This window comes from Chiroxiphia lanceolata, chromosome 29, assembly GCF_009829145.1.
Source record: "Chiroxiphia lanceolata isolate bChiLan1 chromosome 29, bChiLan1.pri, whole genome shotgun sequence".
Lineage (NCBI taxonomy): Eukaryota > Metazoa > Chordata > Aves > Passeriformes > Pipridae > Chiroxiphia > Chiroxiphia lanceolata.
Window position 1 is genome coordinate 2,008,367 of NC_045665.1, and position 12,796 is coordinate 2,021,162.

Sequence of the window (12,796 nt, forward strand, 5' to 3'; positions counted from 1 at the left end):
AAAGGCTCCAGGGGCCACCCCCACCCCCAGGGTGACTCCCAGACCTCGGCACTTCACCCCATTCTCCTCCTCCTCCTTCTTCTCCTCCTTCTCCTCCTCCTCCTTCTCCTCGCGGGGAGGAAGGGGCTCCCCCTCCTCCCACCATCTGTCCCCCCCTCATCACTCTGTCAGCACCGGCTGGAATGTGGATTAATTTCGGGAGGAATGTCACCCCCCCGCCTGGCGAAGCCTCGCCCACCATCTCCATCTCCTGCACAGCATCCTCCACCCTCCTCCCGGCCCAGAGACCCCCGGCTTTGGGGACCCCTCGGGGGGCACTGGGAGGCTCGGGGGGGGCCGCTACTGGAGCTGCTGCCGGGCTGATGCTGCCCAGACGCCCGGAGGGTGTGTCGGGCCGGGGGCTGATTGAACGCAGGCTCGGCGCCTGATTAAACTCATCGGAGGGGGATATTTTTTATTTCGGTGTTTGGATCCGTTGGAGTTTAACCTTAAAAGGAAACTGTCGCCTCCGGGCAGGGGAGGGGGCCGGGGGCTTTGCACGGAGGAAGGCAGATAAGTGTTGGCTCCTTATCGGTCCCTGGCTGTGAGCATCCCTGGGCGCTGGCACGGGGACGGGACCGGCTAAATCCGGTGCGTGGGCAAGCGGCGGGGCCAGCCAGGCGGGAGCGGTGCTGAACACACCCGTGGGTGCGAGACCGGCGGTCCCCAGGGATGCCGTGGCCACCCGGGTCCCCTCGTCCCCTCGGCTGGGGTGACTCAGCCCTTTGCCCGGCATAAAGGAGCCCATTCTTCGGCCAGAGGCTCATTTATGCGGCTCTTCCCGCGCCGTCCCCACGCCCGGCTGCACAGCGGGGTGGTTGAGGCCCCGGCTCCTCTCACAGCCCCCCCTGAAGCCCAACACGCTTTGGGTGAGGGGGCCAAGATTCATCTGCCGGGGTCCCCACCGTGGTTCCGGGGTTCCCGCAGCTCCCGGGAGCCGCGGGCTGTCCCGTGGGCATCCTGCCCAGGCCGGGCAGGAACAGCGGCCGGGGCTGTTGGCTCCTGGCTCCTGGCTCCAGGCACTGGCACGGGCACAGGGTGGGCTGGCGTCCCGCCCCATTCCTGCCGGCAGCCCAGGCGGAGGTTGGGGAAGTGCTTGGCCAGCAGCGAGCCCCGAGTGGCATCTGTGGGGCCCCGGGGGCGGGGGACCATCCCCTCGGGGGGCCGCATCTGTCTGGGGGTGAGGGGAGCATCACGCTGGGGGACTCCATTGCCCCGGGGATGGGGGAGCATCACCCCGGGGGGCTGCACCTCTTTGGGGGTGGGGAAACATCACCCTGCATCACCCTCGGGGGCTGCATCCCCACGGGAGTGGGGGAGCATCACTCCACGTGTGGGGGGCATGGCGTGCCCCAGGGGGCTGCGTCACCCTAAGGATGGGGCCGCGGTGCCCCAGGGATGTGCATTGTCTCGGAGGTGGGGGAGCATCATCCCGGGAACCCTGTTCCCAGCCCGTGCTGACTGATGGGGCACACACTGTCCCAGGCATGGGGGAGCATCATCCCGGGGACACTGTCCCCAGCCATGCTGATGGATGGCCCCAGGTGCGATTTCCTAGCAGAAAGCAACCTGGAAGTGCAGCCCCCACCCCAAACCGTGCTCTCCCCCGCCCCAGGGCTGCTGTCCCCTCCCCTCCCATCCCCCAGAGTGAGGAGAGCTGGAGCCCTGAGTGGGAGGATGAGGCTTTATTAAATTAACGTCCAGCTTGGCTCAGCCCCCTTGTCGGAGAGTCAGGGCTGGGGACCCCGGGGTGACATCACCCTGAGGCACTGAGTCCTGGGGTGCAGCATGTGGGGGTCCCCAGCCTCCAGCTGGCCTTCCTAGGGCAGATGCTGGGGGGGCAGAAGGAGAGGAGATTGCAGGGAAGGGGGAAACACAGAGTTTAAATTAAATACAGCCATGGCAACCCACCCAGAGGAGGCTCAAAATGAGGTGGGGGTCCCGAAGCAAGCATGCGAATTTTTGGGGGGAGAGAGAGGCTGTGGGGTGGAATGGAGCTTGGTGGTTCTTCACTCTGAAAAGGGGTGCAAAAAATCCACACAAACATGTTAAAAACCATAAGGAGGTGGGGAAGCATTAGGAGGGTGGGTGGGGGAAGTTGAGGGTGCTGGATCACGGCAGGGAAGGGGCTACCGGGGGGGTCCCCCCACTGCTGTCACTCGTCCCCCGAGGACCAGGGCTCCTGCTCGGCTCTCAGGTGACACGCTGGTGGCTGGTTGGGTGTGAGGCACAGGACATCCTCCCCCAGAGCGGGGGGCACGGGGTCGGCTCTGCCATGTTTGCCCCACGGGGTGCCATCCCCCAGCTTGGTGTCTCTGGGAGCGGGGGGCTGCGCTGGCATCCCCACGGAGGGGTCTGCGGTCCCCGAGGGGAACTCCTGTGCCTGGGCCATGCTGGCAATGCCGTTCAGCACCTCCTCGGTGAACTCGGCCAGGTCCTCCAAACTGGCCTCCCGGTGCAGCCCGTTCGCAGCCTGAACCCGACCCTCGGTCTCCGGCGCCTCCTGCACCGTCGGCTCCTCCTCGCTGGACGAGGTCGGTGAGGAGTCTTCCCCAGCATCCCGGGGGAGCTCGGTCCTGTCAGGACCCTGCTGCCCTCCCTCGGCCGCCCTTGCCCCCATCACCAGCTCCTGGTTGAACTCCAGGGCCTGCTCAACTATTTCCAAAATATCAGAGTCTTTCATGACATCCACTGGAACCTCTGCTGGGAGAACAGCTGTGTCAGGGATGTCTGTAATCACCTCTGGAAAACCTCTCTGCTCCAGTGCAGAGCCCGGCTGGGGTGGGTCGGCCTCAGGGGGCTGCTCATCCCCTGCTGAGGGGGGGCTGTCACTGTCTGGTGCTTCCTCCTCCACGGGCGGCTGCTCATCCGACGGCTGCTCCGCCTGCTCCGGCACTGCCTGGGCCTGGAGCTCTGACGGAGGGGTGGCCTTGGCCGTGTCATGGTGAGCCATGCCAGGCCCATCCTCATCCTCATCCACCTCCTCCTCCTCCTCCTGCCCCACCAGCCCCAGGCTGCAGCCCGGGAGTGCTGTGGCTCCACTGGCATCACTCTCCAACTCCACTGTGCCATGGAGCTCCTCATCCGATTCAGCAGCCAAATCCTTGGAGTGGTCGCGTCCCTCCTGTGCCCCGGTGCCTGTGGCACTCTGGGCTGGCTGGTCAGAGCCTCCTGTTAATGGTCCCATGGCCCCGGGGCAGCTGGGATCTGCTTCAGGCATATCTGGGCCTTCCTCCAGCTCAGCAGTGTCGTCCTCCTCCTCATCCTGTGGCTTCTCAGGTTCTTCTGTGGGCATCTCCATGTCTTCTTCTGCTTCCCCAACAAAAGTCTTGAGGTGCCCTTTGCCCTCTGGCACTGGAGATGCTTCTCTGGGAGCTCCCAGGTCACCTTGGCTGCCTTCAGTTACTTCCACTTTAATTTCTTCAAAGTCCTCAGAGGTCTCGGCTTCCTCCGAGCTGGACACCTCTTGGCTGGGAGCAGAGACCATGAAATATCCTTCCTCCTCCTCAGCACCCTCTGCCACAGGGGCCACCTCTACCTCTGCCTCTTCTTCAGGGCTCTCTGGCATGGTGGGAGTCAGTGGCTTGTCCCTCCCTTCCAGCCACTCTTCCCCCTCCGGAGCTGTTTCGGTCACAGGGTCTTTCTCCGTGGTCTCCTCAGTCCCCATGGGGGTTTGGCTGGGTGCACCCCCAGCCAGCATCTCCCCCTCGTAGAGGTGCAAGGGTGTGCTGTCTGGCAGGGTGTCCTCCAGCTCCACCCTCCTGCCGGTGCCCGGGGTGGGCTCCGAGTCTCCCGATCTCCCGAAATCCTCCTCCGCCCACTCACTGCTCCCTGTGCCCTCACCTGACACCTCCTGCAGTGCCTCGAGGCCAGAGCTGCTGCTCTCTGGTTGCCCCAGCTCTGAGCCAAGCCCCTCTTCAGCATCCTCACCCTGCACCTCCCACGGCTCCTCCGGAGCCTCGGCCGGCTCCTGGCTGTCCCCTTGCCCAGGGGCATGTGGGGTGGCTGGGTCAGGCTGCCCTGCAGTGCCCTCCTGCTCCCCCCTTGCCAGCTCCGGTGCTGGCTCAGCCTCTGGCAGTGGTTGCTGCTGGCTCATCCCCTGGCTCTTGGCATCTTCTTCATCATCTTCCTGGGCTTCCTCCAGCTCTGCTGGCGAAGTGCCATCTCTCTCTTCACTTTCCAGCCTTCCTGTGTTGGATGGGGTGTCATCAGCCCAGGTTGACTCTTCTGTGCCCAAAGCCCCCTCTGTGTCCTCTGCTGTCACCTCCCAGTCCCCTGGACAGGGCTCTTGGCCATTGCCATCATCCCCCTTGCCCCAGGGCTCCTCTTCCAGCTCCAACTCCTCCTGTTCCCCCCCCTCTTCCACAGAAGCTCTGGCTTCCTGCAGGTCCTCGGGCTCCTCTGGGGCTCTGCTCTCCCACCCCAGGGTGTCACCTCCTGCAGCCTCTCCTGCCTTGGGGTCCTCTCCTGCCCCAGGATCCTCTCCTGCCTCAGGGTCTTCTGCCCCAGGGTCCTCTCCTCCCAGCATCTCCCTGTTGGCCTCTCCCTCTTCTCCCTCATCATCTTTCATTCTGCCTGTGTCCTCCCCTCCCACAGCATCTTCTTCAGCTCCTGATGAAGCCTCCTCTGCTGGGATGGCCCCGTGGACAGTTGAGGGCTCCTGCTCTGGGCACAGCTCCTGTCCCCTTTCCTGCTCTGCAGCCTCTGTCTCACACACAGTCATTTTCTGATGCTCAGACTTTTCCTGCTCTGCATCAACAAAATCCTCTTCCAGGTGACTCTTTGTGGGTGAAACCAGGTGGCTTTCCACGAGGACAGCATGAACAGATTCTGCTTCCCCATCTGGGGACTCCTCTTCTGGCTCATCCCCTCCTTCTCCATGGAAATCTCCGTCCTCCTGGCAGGGACTCTGGGGTTCCCTCTCCTCCTCATCCTCTGAGGGTTGTGATGGCTCCGTGCTTGGGGTCTCTTCCCCATCCTCCTCTTGCCCTGGTTTTTCCCAGCTGGTCGCTGTCTGTCCAGGACCACTCACATCCTCTTCCTGGACCTCTGCCTCTGGATCCTTTGGGTTCAGCACAGCAGGCACCTCCTCCTCCTCCCACGCTCCCATCTCTTCCCGTCTCACTGTGTCACTCAGGGCCGTGGACGTGGCTCTGTGCCCCAGGATGCTGCTCTCCACACCCAGCCCCTGGAGCTCGGCTTCCTCCACTGCTTCGGGGCCATCACCATCCCCAGAGCCCTCGGAGGGGTCTTGCCCTTCCCCTGTCCCCTCTGCCACAGCCCCTCCACAAGCCTCTGTGGGGAAAACGGGGCTGGGGGCACGGGCATCCTGGGGGGCCCACGCGGTGCTGAGGGTGGGCTCTTCCTCGGGCTGAGCATCATCTTCCACTTCCTTGAGCGCGTCCTCCAGGGCGTCGCTGACCAGCTGGGCCGGGTACTGCAGGCTGCGGGTGGGCGCCGTTCCGGGGGGCTTCACACCATCCTCGGGGCTCTCTGTCGCGGCTCCGGGCAGGGGATGCTCCGTCCCTTGGCTCGTCACCCCCCCGGCTCCCCCCGGCCAGGTGGGACCCTCTCCCCCCGGGCTCCCCGGCTCCGGTGGGGAGGGGCTGGGGGGCTCCGGGGAGAGAGGAGGGGCAGCTTGGGAGGGGCTCGGTGTGGGGCACCCGGGGGCACCCGGACGCCCAGCCCTGCCAGCAGCCGTGCCGTGGAGGACTGAGTTGATTTTCTGGAGCTCCCTGGCACCGGGGCTCTGGCTTTTGGGTGTCAGGGCATCGCTCTGAGGTTTCGCCGGCTGGCCCCTCCCCTCTGCCCTGGGGAAGACAGAGGGGCTGGCGCCGTGGTCCCGGGGCAGCAGCCGCCTGGGCTCAGGGCTTGCTGGTACCAGTTTGCTGCCGCTGCTCACCTCCAGTTGGAGATCTGCAAAGAGGGAGTTGGAGCGGTGAGCAGCTCCAGAAGCTGCTCCATGGCTCCCTCAGCCCTCCCCTGCCGCCTGGCAGCCTCTTGCTGCCCCCTCTCCTATTTTTAAACAGCCCCTTCATGGAAAGTGGGAAATTCCTCCCTCTTGAGTGCAGCGGATGCTGATGTTCCCAGGGGATTTGGCATCAGGCCGGGACAATGCGCTGTCCCGGCTGCAGCCCACAGTCGGGTCCTGCTGCTGGGGAAAGTGTGCAGGTGGGAGGTTTTCCTTGTTATTTTTTTTTGAGGAAAAAGGAAATGCTCGGCTTGTTACCGCAGCCCGTTGTCCAGCTGGGCAGATCCGCTCCTGCCCTGCCCAGGTAGGGCAGGCATTAAAAAAAGAGGCAAAGAAGGAGATAAACCTTATTTGGGCTGAAAGCCCCGTGCCAGGAGCCCCCCGGCCGCTGTTCACACCTTCCTATCGCAGCCAGGAAACCGCTGCCAGGAAAATGCAGGAAAATGTGCCCATATCCAGCCTCAGCCCCGGAGCCCCGCCCCAGGGTGACACAGTGGCAGTGCGGGGGCTGGCGCTGGGGGTTCCTTACCTCGCACACCGTTGACCAGTCTGAATTCCCCGGCTGGCATTTGCAGGCGGGTGCTCTCCGCTTCCAGCAGCGTCCTGCGAGGAGGGGAGAGTGGTGGGTGCTACAGGGTGGGTGCTGCAGGGTGGGTGGGTGCTCCCTGTGCACCCCTAGCTCACCCCGCTGGTGAGGGAGTAGGTAAACTGAGGCACGAAGGGGCTACGGATGGTTGTGCTGTCATGGCTCGGTGAGGGGACGGGGGCACTCGAGGAGCCCCCCTCGCTCCTGTCTCCCCTCCCATCCCCCCGTGCCCGGGATTAGTGTACTCGCAGGGTGACATCATGCTCTGCCGGGGAGGCCCCTCGCCTGGGCTGGGACAGCCCCTATTCTCATGCTAATTGTCCCCCCAGTCCCTGGCAGGCGGCCTTTGTGTGGGGCCATCTGGAAGGGCTGTACAAGGGGCACAGGGCTGTCCCTACCGAGACCTCCCTTGTGCCCGAGACCCTCCTGTGCCCACCGAGGTTCGGCCCCAGCTCCCTGCGTGTTGGGGGAGCTCCCCGGCCCCATTCCCATCGGGAGCCTCACCTGTAGGTCGCCACTTCCAGGCTGAGGGACATCTTGAGGTGCATGAGCTGCTGCCTGTCCTCCAGCACCCGGGCGATCTGCACCCTCAGGCTCTGCTGCTCCTGCTCCAGGGCCTCCATCGCCAGCTGTGGGTGGCACAGGGGGGTCAGGGCAGCCTCAGATTCACCTGAGCCCTGCCAGTCCCTGCCCACCTGGGACCAGGCAGGCAGGTCCCCTCAGGATGCTGCGGGGAGAGGAGTCCTGGGGACTGGATTTTAGCAGGGGGACGCTGAGGATGGGGCGAGGAGAGGAGAGGGGCTGAAAGGTGACGGGGACACGGCTGCTGGAGGAGGGAGGAAAGGCCGGGGGGAATTTGGGACTGTGGGGTGCCAGCATGGGAAAGAAGCAACTTTCGGGCGAGCAGTAGAGGCTGCAGCACCCTCTGCCCCACGACACCCATGGCTGGTCCCAGGGCCTGGAACAAAGAGAGACCCTTCCCCGGGTAGCGTTCACGCCGTTCCCGCATTCCCAGCCCCCCCTGCCTCCACCTCCCTCTGCTGAATCACTTTTGCAGCTGTTGAGTTCCAGCTGCAGCAAAGTCGGTCGGAGTTCATCCTGCCCACAACCCCCCTCCCCGCTGCCTGAACCCCGCTACCTGAACTCCACTGCCTGCACCCTGTGCCAGGGGGCCACGGGCAGGGACTGCCCTTCCCCAGGACCCTGACCCTGGAGCCCAGCAGGATGTGGAGCAGTGACCTCGGGCAGGTGTTGGGGGAGGTCTCTGGGTGCTGCTTCCCTGCAGTGTGGGGGGCCCAGGTCCCTGTTGTGATGGGGACAGGGATGTCCCCAAGCTGCTCTGCTCTATCTCCCACCCTCCCCAGCTTCATCTCCCTCTGCAGCTCCTCCAGGGCCACCGTCCACCCCTGCCCTGGGGTTTGCTCCCTCCATCCCTTCTCCCATCTGTCTCCCCCATCCCTTTGCTGAAGGGGGATGTGTGCCCTGAGGCCCCTCCCAGGCACCCACAGCCCCCCATTCTCCCATTCCCCAGGATCCCAGCGCCTCCCCACCACCCTCACTCACCTGGAACTTCTCTGCCTCCCCACGCTGCTCCTGCCACTGCTGGGCCAGGCTCTCCTCCAGCATCTCCTTCCGTGCTTTGAGCCCCGTCAGGTCCTTCTCCAGGTGCTGCAGCTGCAGCTGGCTCTGATGGTTGTCCTCCACTGCTTTCCACAGGTTCTCCTTGGCCTGGTAGAGGGAGCCCTCCAGCTGTGACACCTCTGTCTTGTAGGTCTCCACTGCCCCTTTCCAGATCTCTGAGAGCCTCTTTGAATAGTCCTCCACCTCCACGGGCTGGAAAGCCACAGGTGCACAGCGGAAGCTCTCCAGGCTCTGGGAGTAACTCGCGATCTCCTGGTCCAGCCCCGCTTTTTCCTCCTCGTGCACCTCCAGCAAGGCTTCCACCTCCTTCTCCAGCTGCACGGCTCTCTCCTTCAGCCAGATCTGCGCTCTCCTCTCCTCCTCCAGCTCCTTCCTGCTCAAGGACAGCTGCTTCTTGGCCTCTTCTCGGGCTGCCTGCTCCTTCTGGCACCTGCTTTTCACCTGCTGGACCTCCTCGTAGAGGTTGTCCCTGGCCAGCTCGGCCGTGCACTTCTCCCTGAAGGCGTGATCCAGCGCATCCCGCAGGGCTCGCAGCTCCTCCTCGTACTTCACCCGCCACGAGTCCCCAGCCAGGCTGCCCTTGGCGCTCTGGATTTCAGCTCGCAGCACCTCGTTCTCCTCTTCCAGGAACTTCACGCGGGCCAGATATGCCTCCAGCCGCTTGTTGAGGTCCCACATCTGTAGCGATTCCTCTCCCAGGGCTCTCGCCCCTGTGAAACTTTCCGTGCTCAGCATCGGCGCTGCCGGAGGGTGCCGGGGCTCTGGAGCCGGCACTGCCAGAGGAAGACGCAGGGGAGGAGGATGTCGGGGAGGATGCCGAAGCTCTGGAGGAGAGGGAGGGCAGGGAGGGAAGTGAGTGGCTGAGAGCAGAGGGGAGCGCAGCTATTCATACTCTGCGAGGAGTGGGAGGCCCCCGAGACACGGGCGAGCAGCCGGGTTTAACTCTTGCACAGCCGGGCTGGCTCCAGCCCACGTGGGCTCGACACTGAACTCTGCTCCAGCACCGTGATGTCCCAGCCCTGGGGAGGGGCAAGGTGTTCCTTTACACTTTGGGAGGGTGACTTGAGGGGTTGGATCCTCCCTCGGCGTGACTCGGCTGGGAATGCCCTCCCCAAAGCCTGAGTGCCATGCCAGGGAGCTGGAGGGCTGCCGTGGGGCTCGGCGTGGAGCTTGGGAGATGCCCAAGGGCACTTGGCAGATGCCCATCCCGGAGGGCTTGGCTGCAGCATCCCTCCCTCCACAGTGTCTGGCCGGCCCCGTGCTCTGAAACCCGGGTGCAAGGGAGCCCAGTAGGAGCCCACCGAGGGTCTCACAGTCCTGGGGAGATGATGGCTGCACCAAGAACACTGATGCCACTCGGGACCCGGGGCTGTTTTGGGCTCAGCACAAACCACAGCAGATCCGGTGCCCTGGATCCGTCAGAGAGGAGAGAGGGAGAAGCGCCTTGGGGGACAGTGGGGGGACACAGAGCGTCATCCTGGCCAAATCCCCCCCTCCTTGTGGTGCTGCATCCAGCTGCGTCCAGCTGCAACCCTCCTTCTTTCCAGATGTTCGGGGTGGGATGTGCCGAGCGCAGCCGGGAGCCCAACGGGAGCTGCTCCGGTAGCCTCTGAAACTTGGCAAGAGCCGGCTCAGCGTTTGATTTCCTTCACAGCTTCCACTCGCGCGGTCAAGCCGTCAGGGTCGGGATAGGAATCGCTTCACGAGGAGCGTTTGGGGATTAGGAGTTTTGATTTTTCTTTTTTATTTTCCCCAGCTGGTTTATCTGGGGGAAGGGCAGTGCGCTGGTAAAGAGGCGGAGATTTAAAAAATCAGACTCGGGAGGTTTCTGTGAACAAAAGAGGCAGGAAAACATCACTTGGGGAGAGACTTGTTGCCAGCTTTCTCCCAGTCCTCCCTCTCCCGAGAGACGGTGTTTTTTTCCCACAGGAGGGTCCGTGCTCTGTCCTCACCATGGTAAGGAGGACAAGAATGTCCCCTCCCGAGCTGTCTCACGGGAGAGGCTCCAAACGAGAGTTTCTGGAGAGACAAGCAACAGTCCCCTCTGCTGGCAAAGGACGCCCAGAGCTACCCAGAGCTGTCCCCGAGCTCCTTCCAGCCTCGCAGCAGCCGGGAGCTGGTGAGGGGGGCCCCAACACCTCCCACATCTGGGAGCAGCAGTAACGGGGTCCCAGTACCCGGTTTTCCTCCGGTGCCCGGACAGTGGGGAAGGGGGGATGACTTGGCTCGGGGGTCCCGAAAGGCATTGCCTTTCCGGCTCATCTCCGGCCAGACATCCTGTCTGGCTCCCTGGCCCCGGCTCTGGTTTGCCTCTCACAGCCAGGATTGAAATGCCATTAAGGAGCACAGGGAGCTCTGAGGTTGGATAATTCATCCGGGGTCCCCGGAGCCCCGGGCAGTGGGGCATGAAGCCTTGCTGTGTGTCTTCATCCTCCCCCTCTTCATTTCCATAGCACATATGCTCCAGAGCTGGCCATCCCCAGTGTTTGGCTGCTCCCACTCTCTTCCTTCTGGGTTGTCCAGAAGCCTGCGGGGTGTCCAGGTCCCCCTGAGGTGTCTGGGTGCCCCCAGTATTGGTGTCTGCCACAAGACAGCCCCCAGTGCCTGTGGCTACACCAGGACGTGCCCTGGGAGGGAGCATTTCCCTCCTCCCTGGCCTTGCTCCCCTCTTCCTCCTCATGCCTTTGCTTTGGGGTTCCCCACTGTGCCCAGGGCCCCCTTCCTCAGCCAGCGCTGGGGCTCGTTGGGACAGAACAAATCCTGCAGCCCAAGGAGGACTCAGGGTCTCCAGGGGTGTTGAGGGATCCTGGCACCTCCCAGCCTTGGGGAGAGCTGGGGACCACCCTGAGGTGGGCATGTTTGTGTATCCCTTCCTTCTGCTGGGTGCTCAGGTTTGGGAGTGACTTGAGATGGGGTCATCTGTGTCCCTGGAGAACGCTGGGGGTCAGGACCCCCTGGGATGGAGGTGTCTGTGTTCCTGGGGGACATTCAGAGTCAGGAGCCTCCCTGGAGGGAGATATCCATGTCTCTGGGGAATTCTGGGTGTCAGGATCCCCTGGGATGGGGGTGTCTGTGTCCCTGGGAGGTGCTCGGGATCAGGACCCTCTGGAAGGAGGATGTCTGTCCCTGTGTCCCCCTGTCCCCGTGGGGTGCTCAGGGGTGGCCATTCAGCAGCATCAGAGGTTTGGGGGGGCAGCAGGTTTGAGGGTGCCCCAGCCCTGTTGCTTGAGGGTGGGGGCTGGTGGGTGCTGTCGAGCCTGGCACAGGGTGCGTGACAGCAGCTGGTACGTGACTTCAAGCAGGGCTGGAGGAGGAGGAGAAGGAGGAGGAGGAAGCACAGCTGGGCACTGAGGCCCTTCCAGACTGGACACAGCTGGGACTGGGTGGGGGAGGGGGTTGCAGTTGTGGGGGTCCCCATGAGGCTGGGAGCCCTTTCCATGCCCTTGGCTGCTGGAGCTGGGCCTGGGGCCATGGGAAAGGCTGGGAGGCCCCCGGCACCTCTGGAGCTGCAGGCAGGGATGGGTATTCTCTGGTGTCTAACAAGGGTTAGACAATCCCTGCTGCTGTCTTACTCCTCTCCCTTCTCCCCTGCCTGTTCCAGGAGCTGGATGTCCCAAGGGCTTTACTCCATAGATTCCAATGGCCAGGAAGGACCAGGAGGGAAGGTGCTGGCAGAGCAGCAGCCCTGGAAGATTTGCTCTGAACCAGCAAGGAAACCCCAGCCACGCCGGGAACATTTGTTCCCAATTAGGATGGGGGACGCTCCTTGCTGAGCAGGCACTCCGCGATTCCCCCGGCCTCGAGCCCTTTCCCACAGAAGCTCCTGGTGCAGGATGTGACCTCATGGGTGGGGTTTTTGGGGGGCAGAGGCTAAGCCAGCCTGCGGGTTTCCCCCCTGCCCGTCCCGGTGCCCATCGCAGCCCTGCCCCGCGATGCAGCTGCCTGGAGGGCAGAGCCTGGAGGGCAGAGCCCTGCGGCGTGTGTGTGTCCCCACCGGAGGAGCATCACCCGCTGGACTCGCATCCCCCACCCAACTGCTCTGCTAACGAGACCGCCTCTGCCGCCTGCAATTATTTCCCAGGGCGACGAGTGATTAATTCTGCTCAGGAGCTGCGGCTTTCTGCAAATTCACCCGAGCAATTCCCTGGCAGGCTCCGTGCCAGCCCCCCCGGGCAGGGGGTGCTCCGTGCCAGGGAAAGTTTGAGGAAGATCTGGCTAAAAAAAGCCCCAATACCAGAGCTGCCCTTCTGCCAAGGGGCTTGGGTCTGCAGATGAGGGGCTCCAGCTGCCCCAGGACCCCACTGGTTGCCCAGGTCCCCACACATCCCTCCAGGAACAAGCATTCAAGCCTAAAGATGCATAAATTATCCTGGCATAAATTAACCCTGACACGGACGCAGGCGGGTAAACTGAGGCACGGCATGTCTCTCTGCTGGAACAAGTTTGGCTGTGAGTACTGTGTCAGGAGGTGGGATCTGGCTGCTCCCAACACACTTTTGGGGCTGGTGGAGGGTCCCTCCGGCCCCCGGATGGTGCCTCCACCCACTGTGGCCTCGCAG

General features: G+C 63.5%; 1 protein-coding gene across 1 annotated transcript; it reads right to left on the reverse strand.

The window, feature by feature from the left end:
- Positions 1-1,740: 1,740 nt before the first annotated feature.
- Positions 1,741-9,050, reverse strand: NES (nestin). Its single transcript, XM_032713118.1, has 4 exons — positions 8,160-9,050; positions 7,101-7,225; positions 6,540-6,613; positions 1,741-5,955 (listed from the first exon to the last, which is right to left on the reverse strand). The coding sequence occupies exons 1-4, from the start codon at positions 8,970-8,972 to the stop codon at positions 2,195-2,197; spliced, it is 4,773 nt and encodes a 1,590-aa protein (XP_032569009.1). The 5' UTR covers positions 8,973-9,050; the 3' UTR covers positions 1,741-2,194.
- Between the last annotated feature and the right edge of the window lie 3,746 nt (positions 9,051-12,796).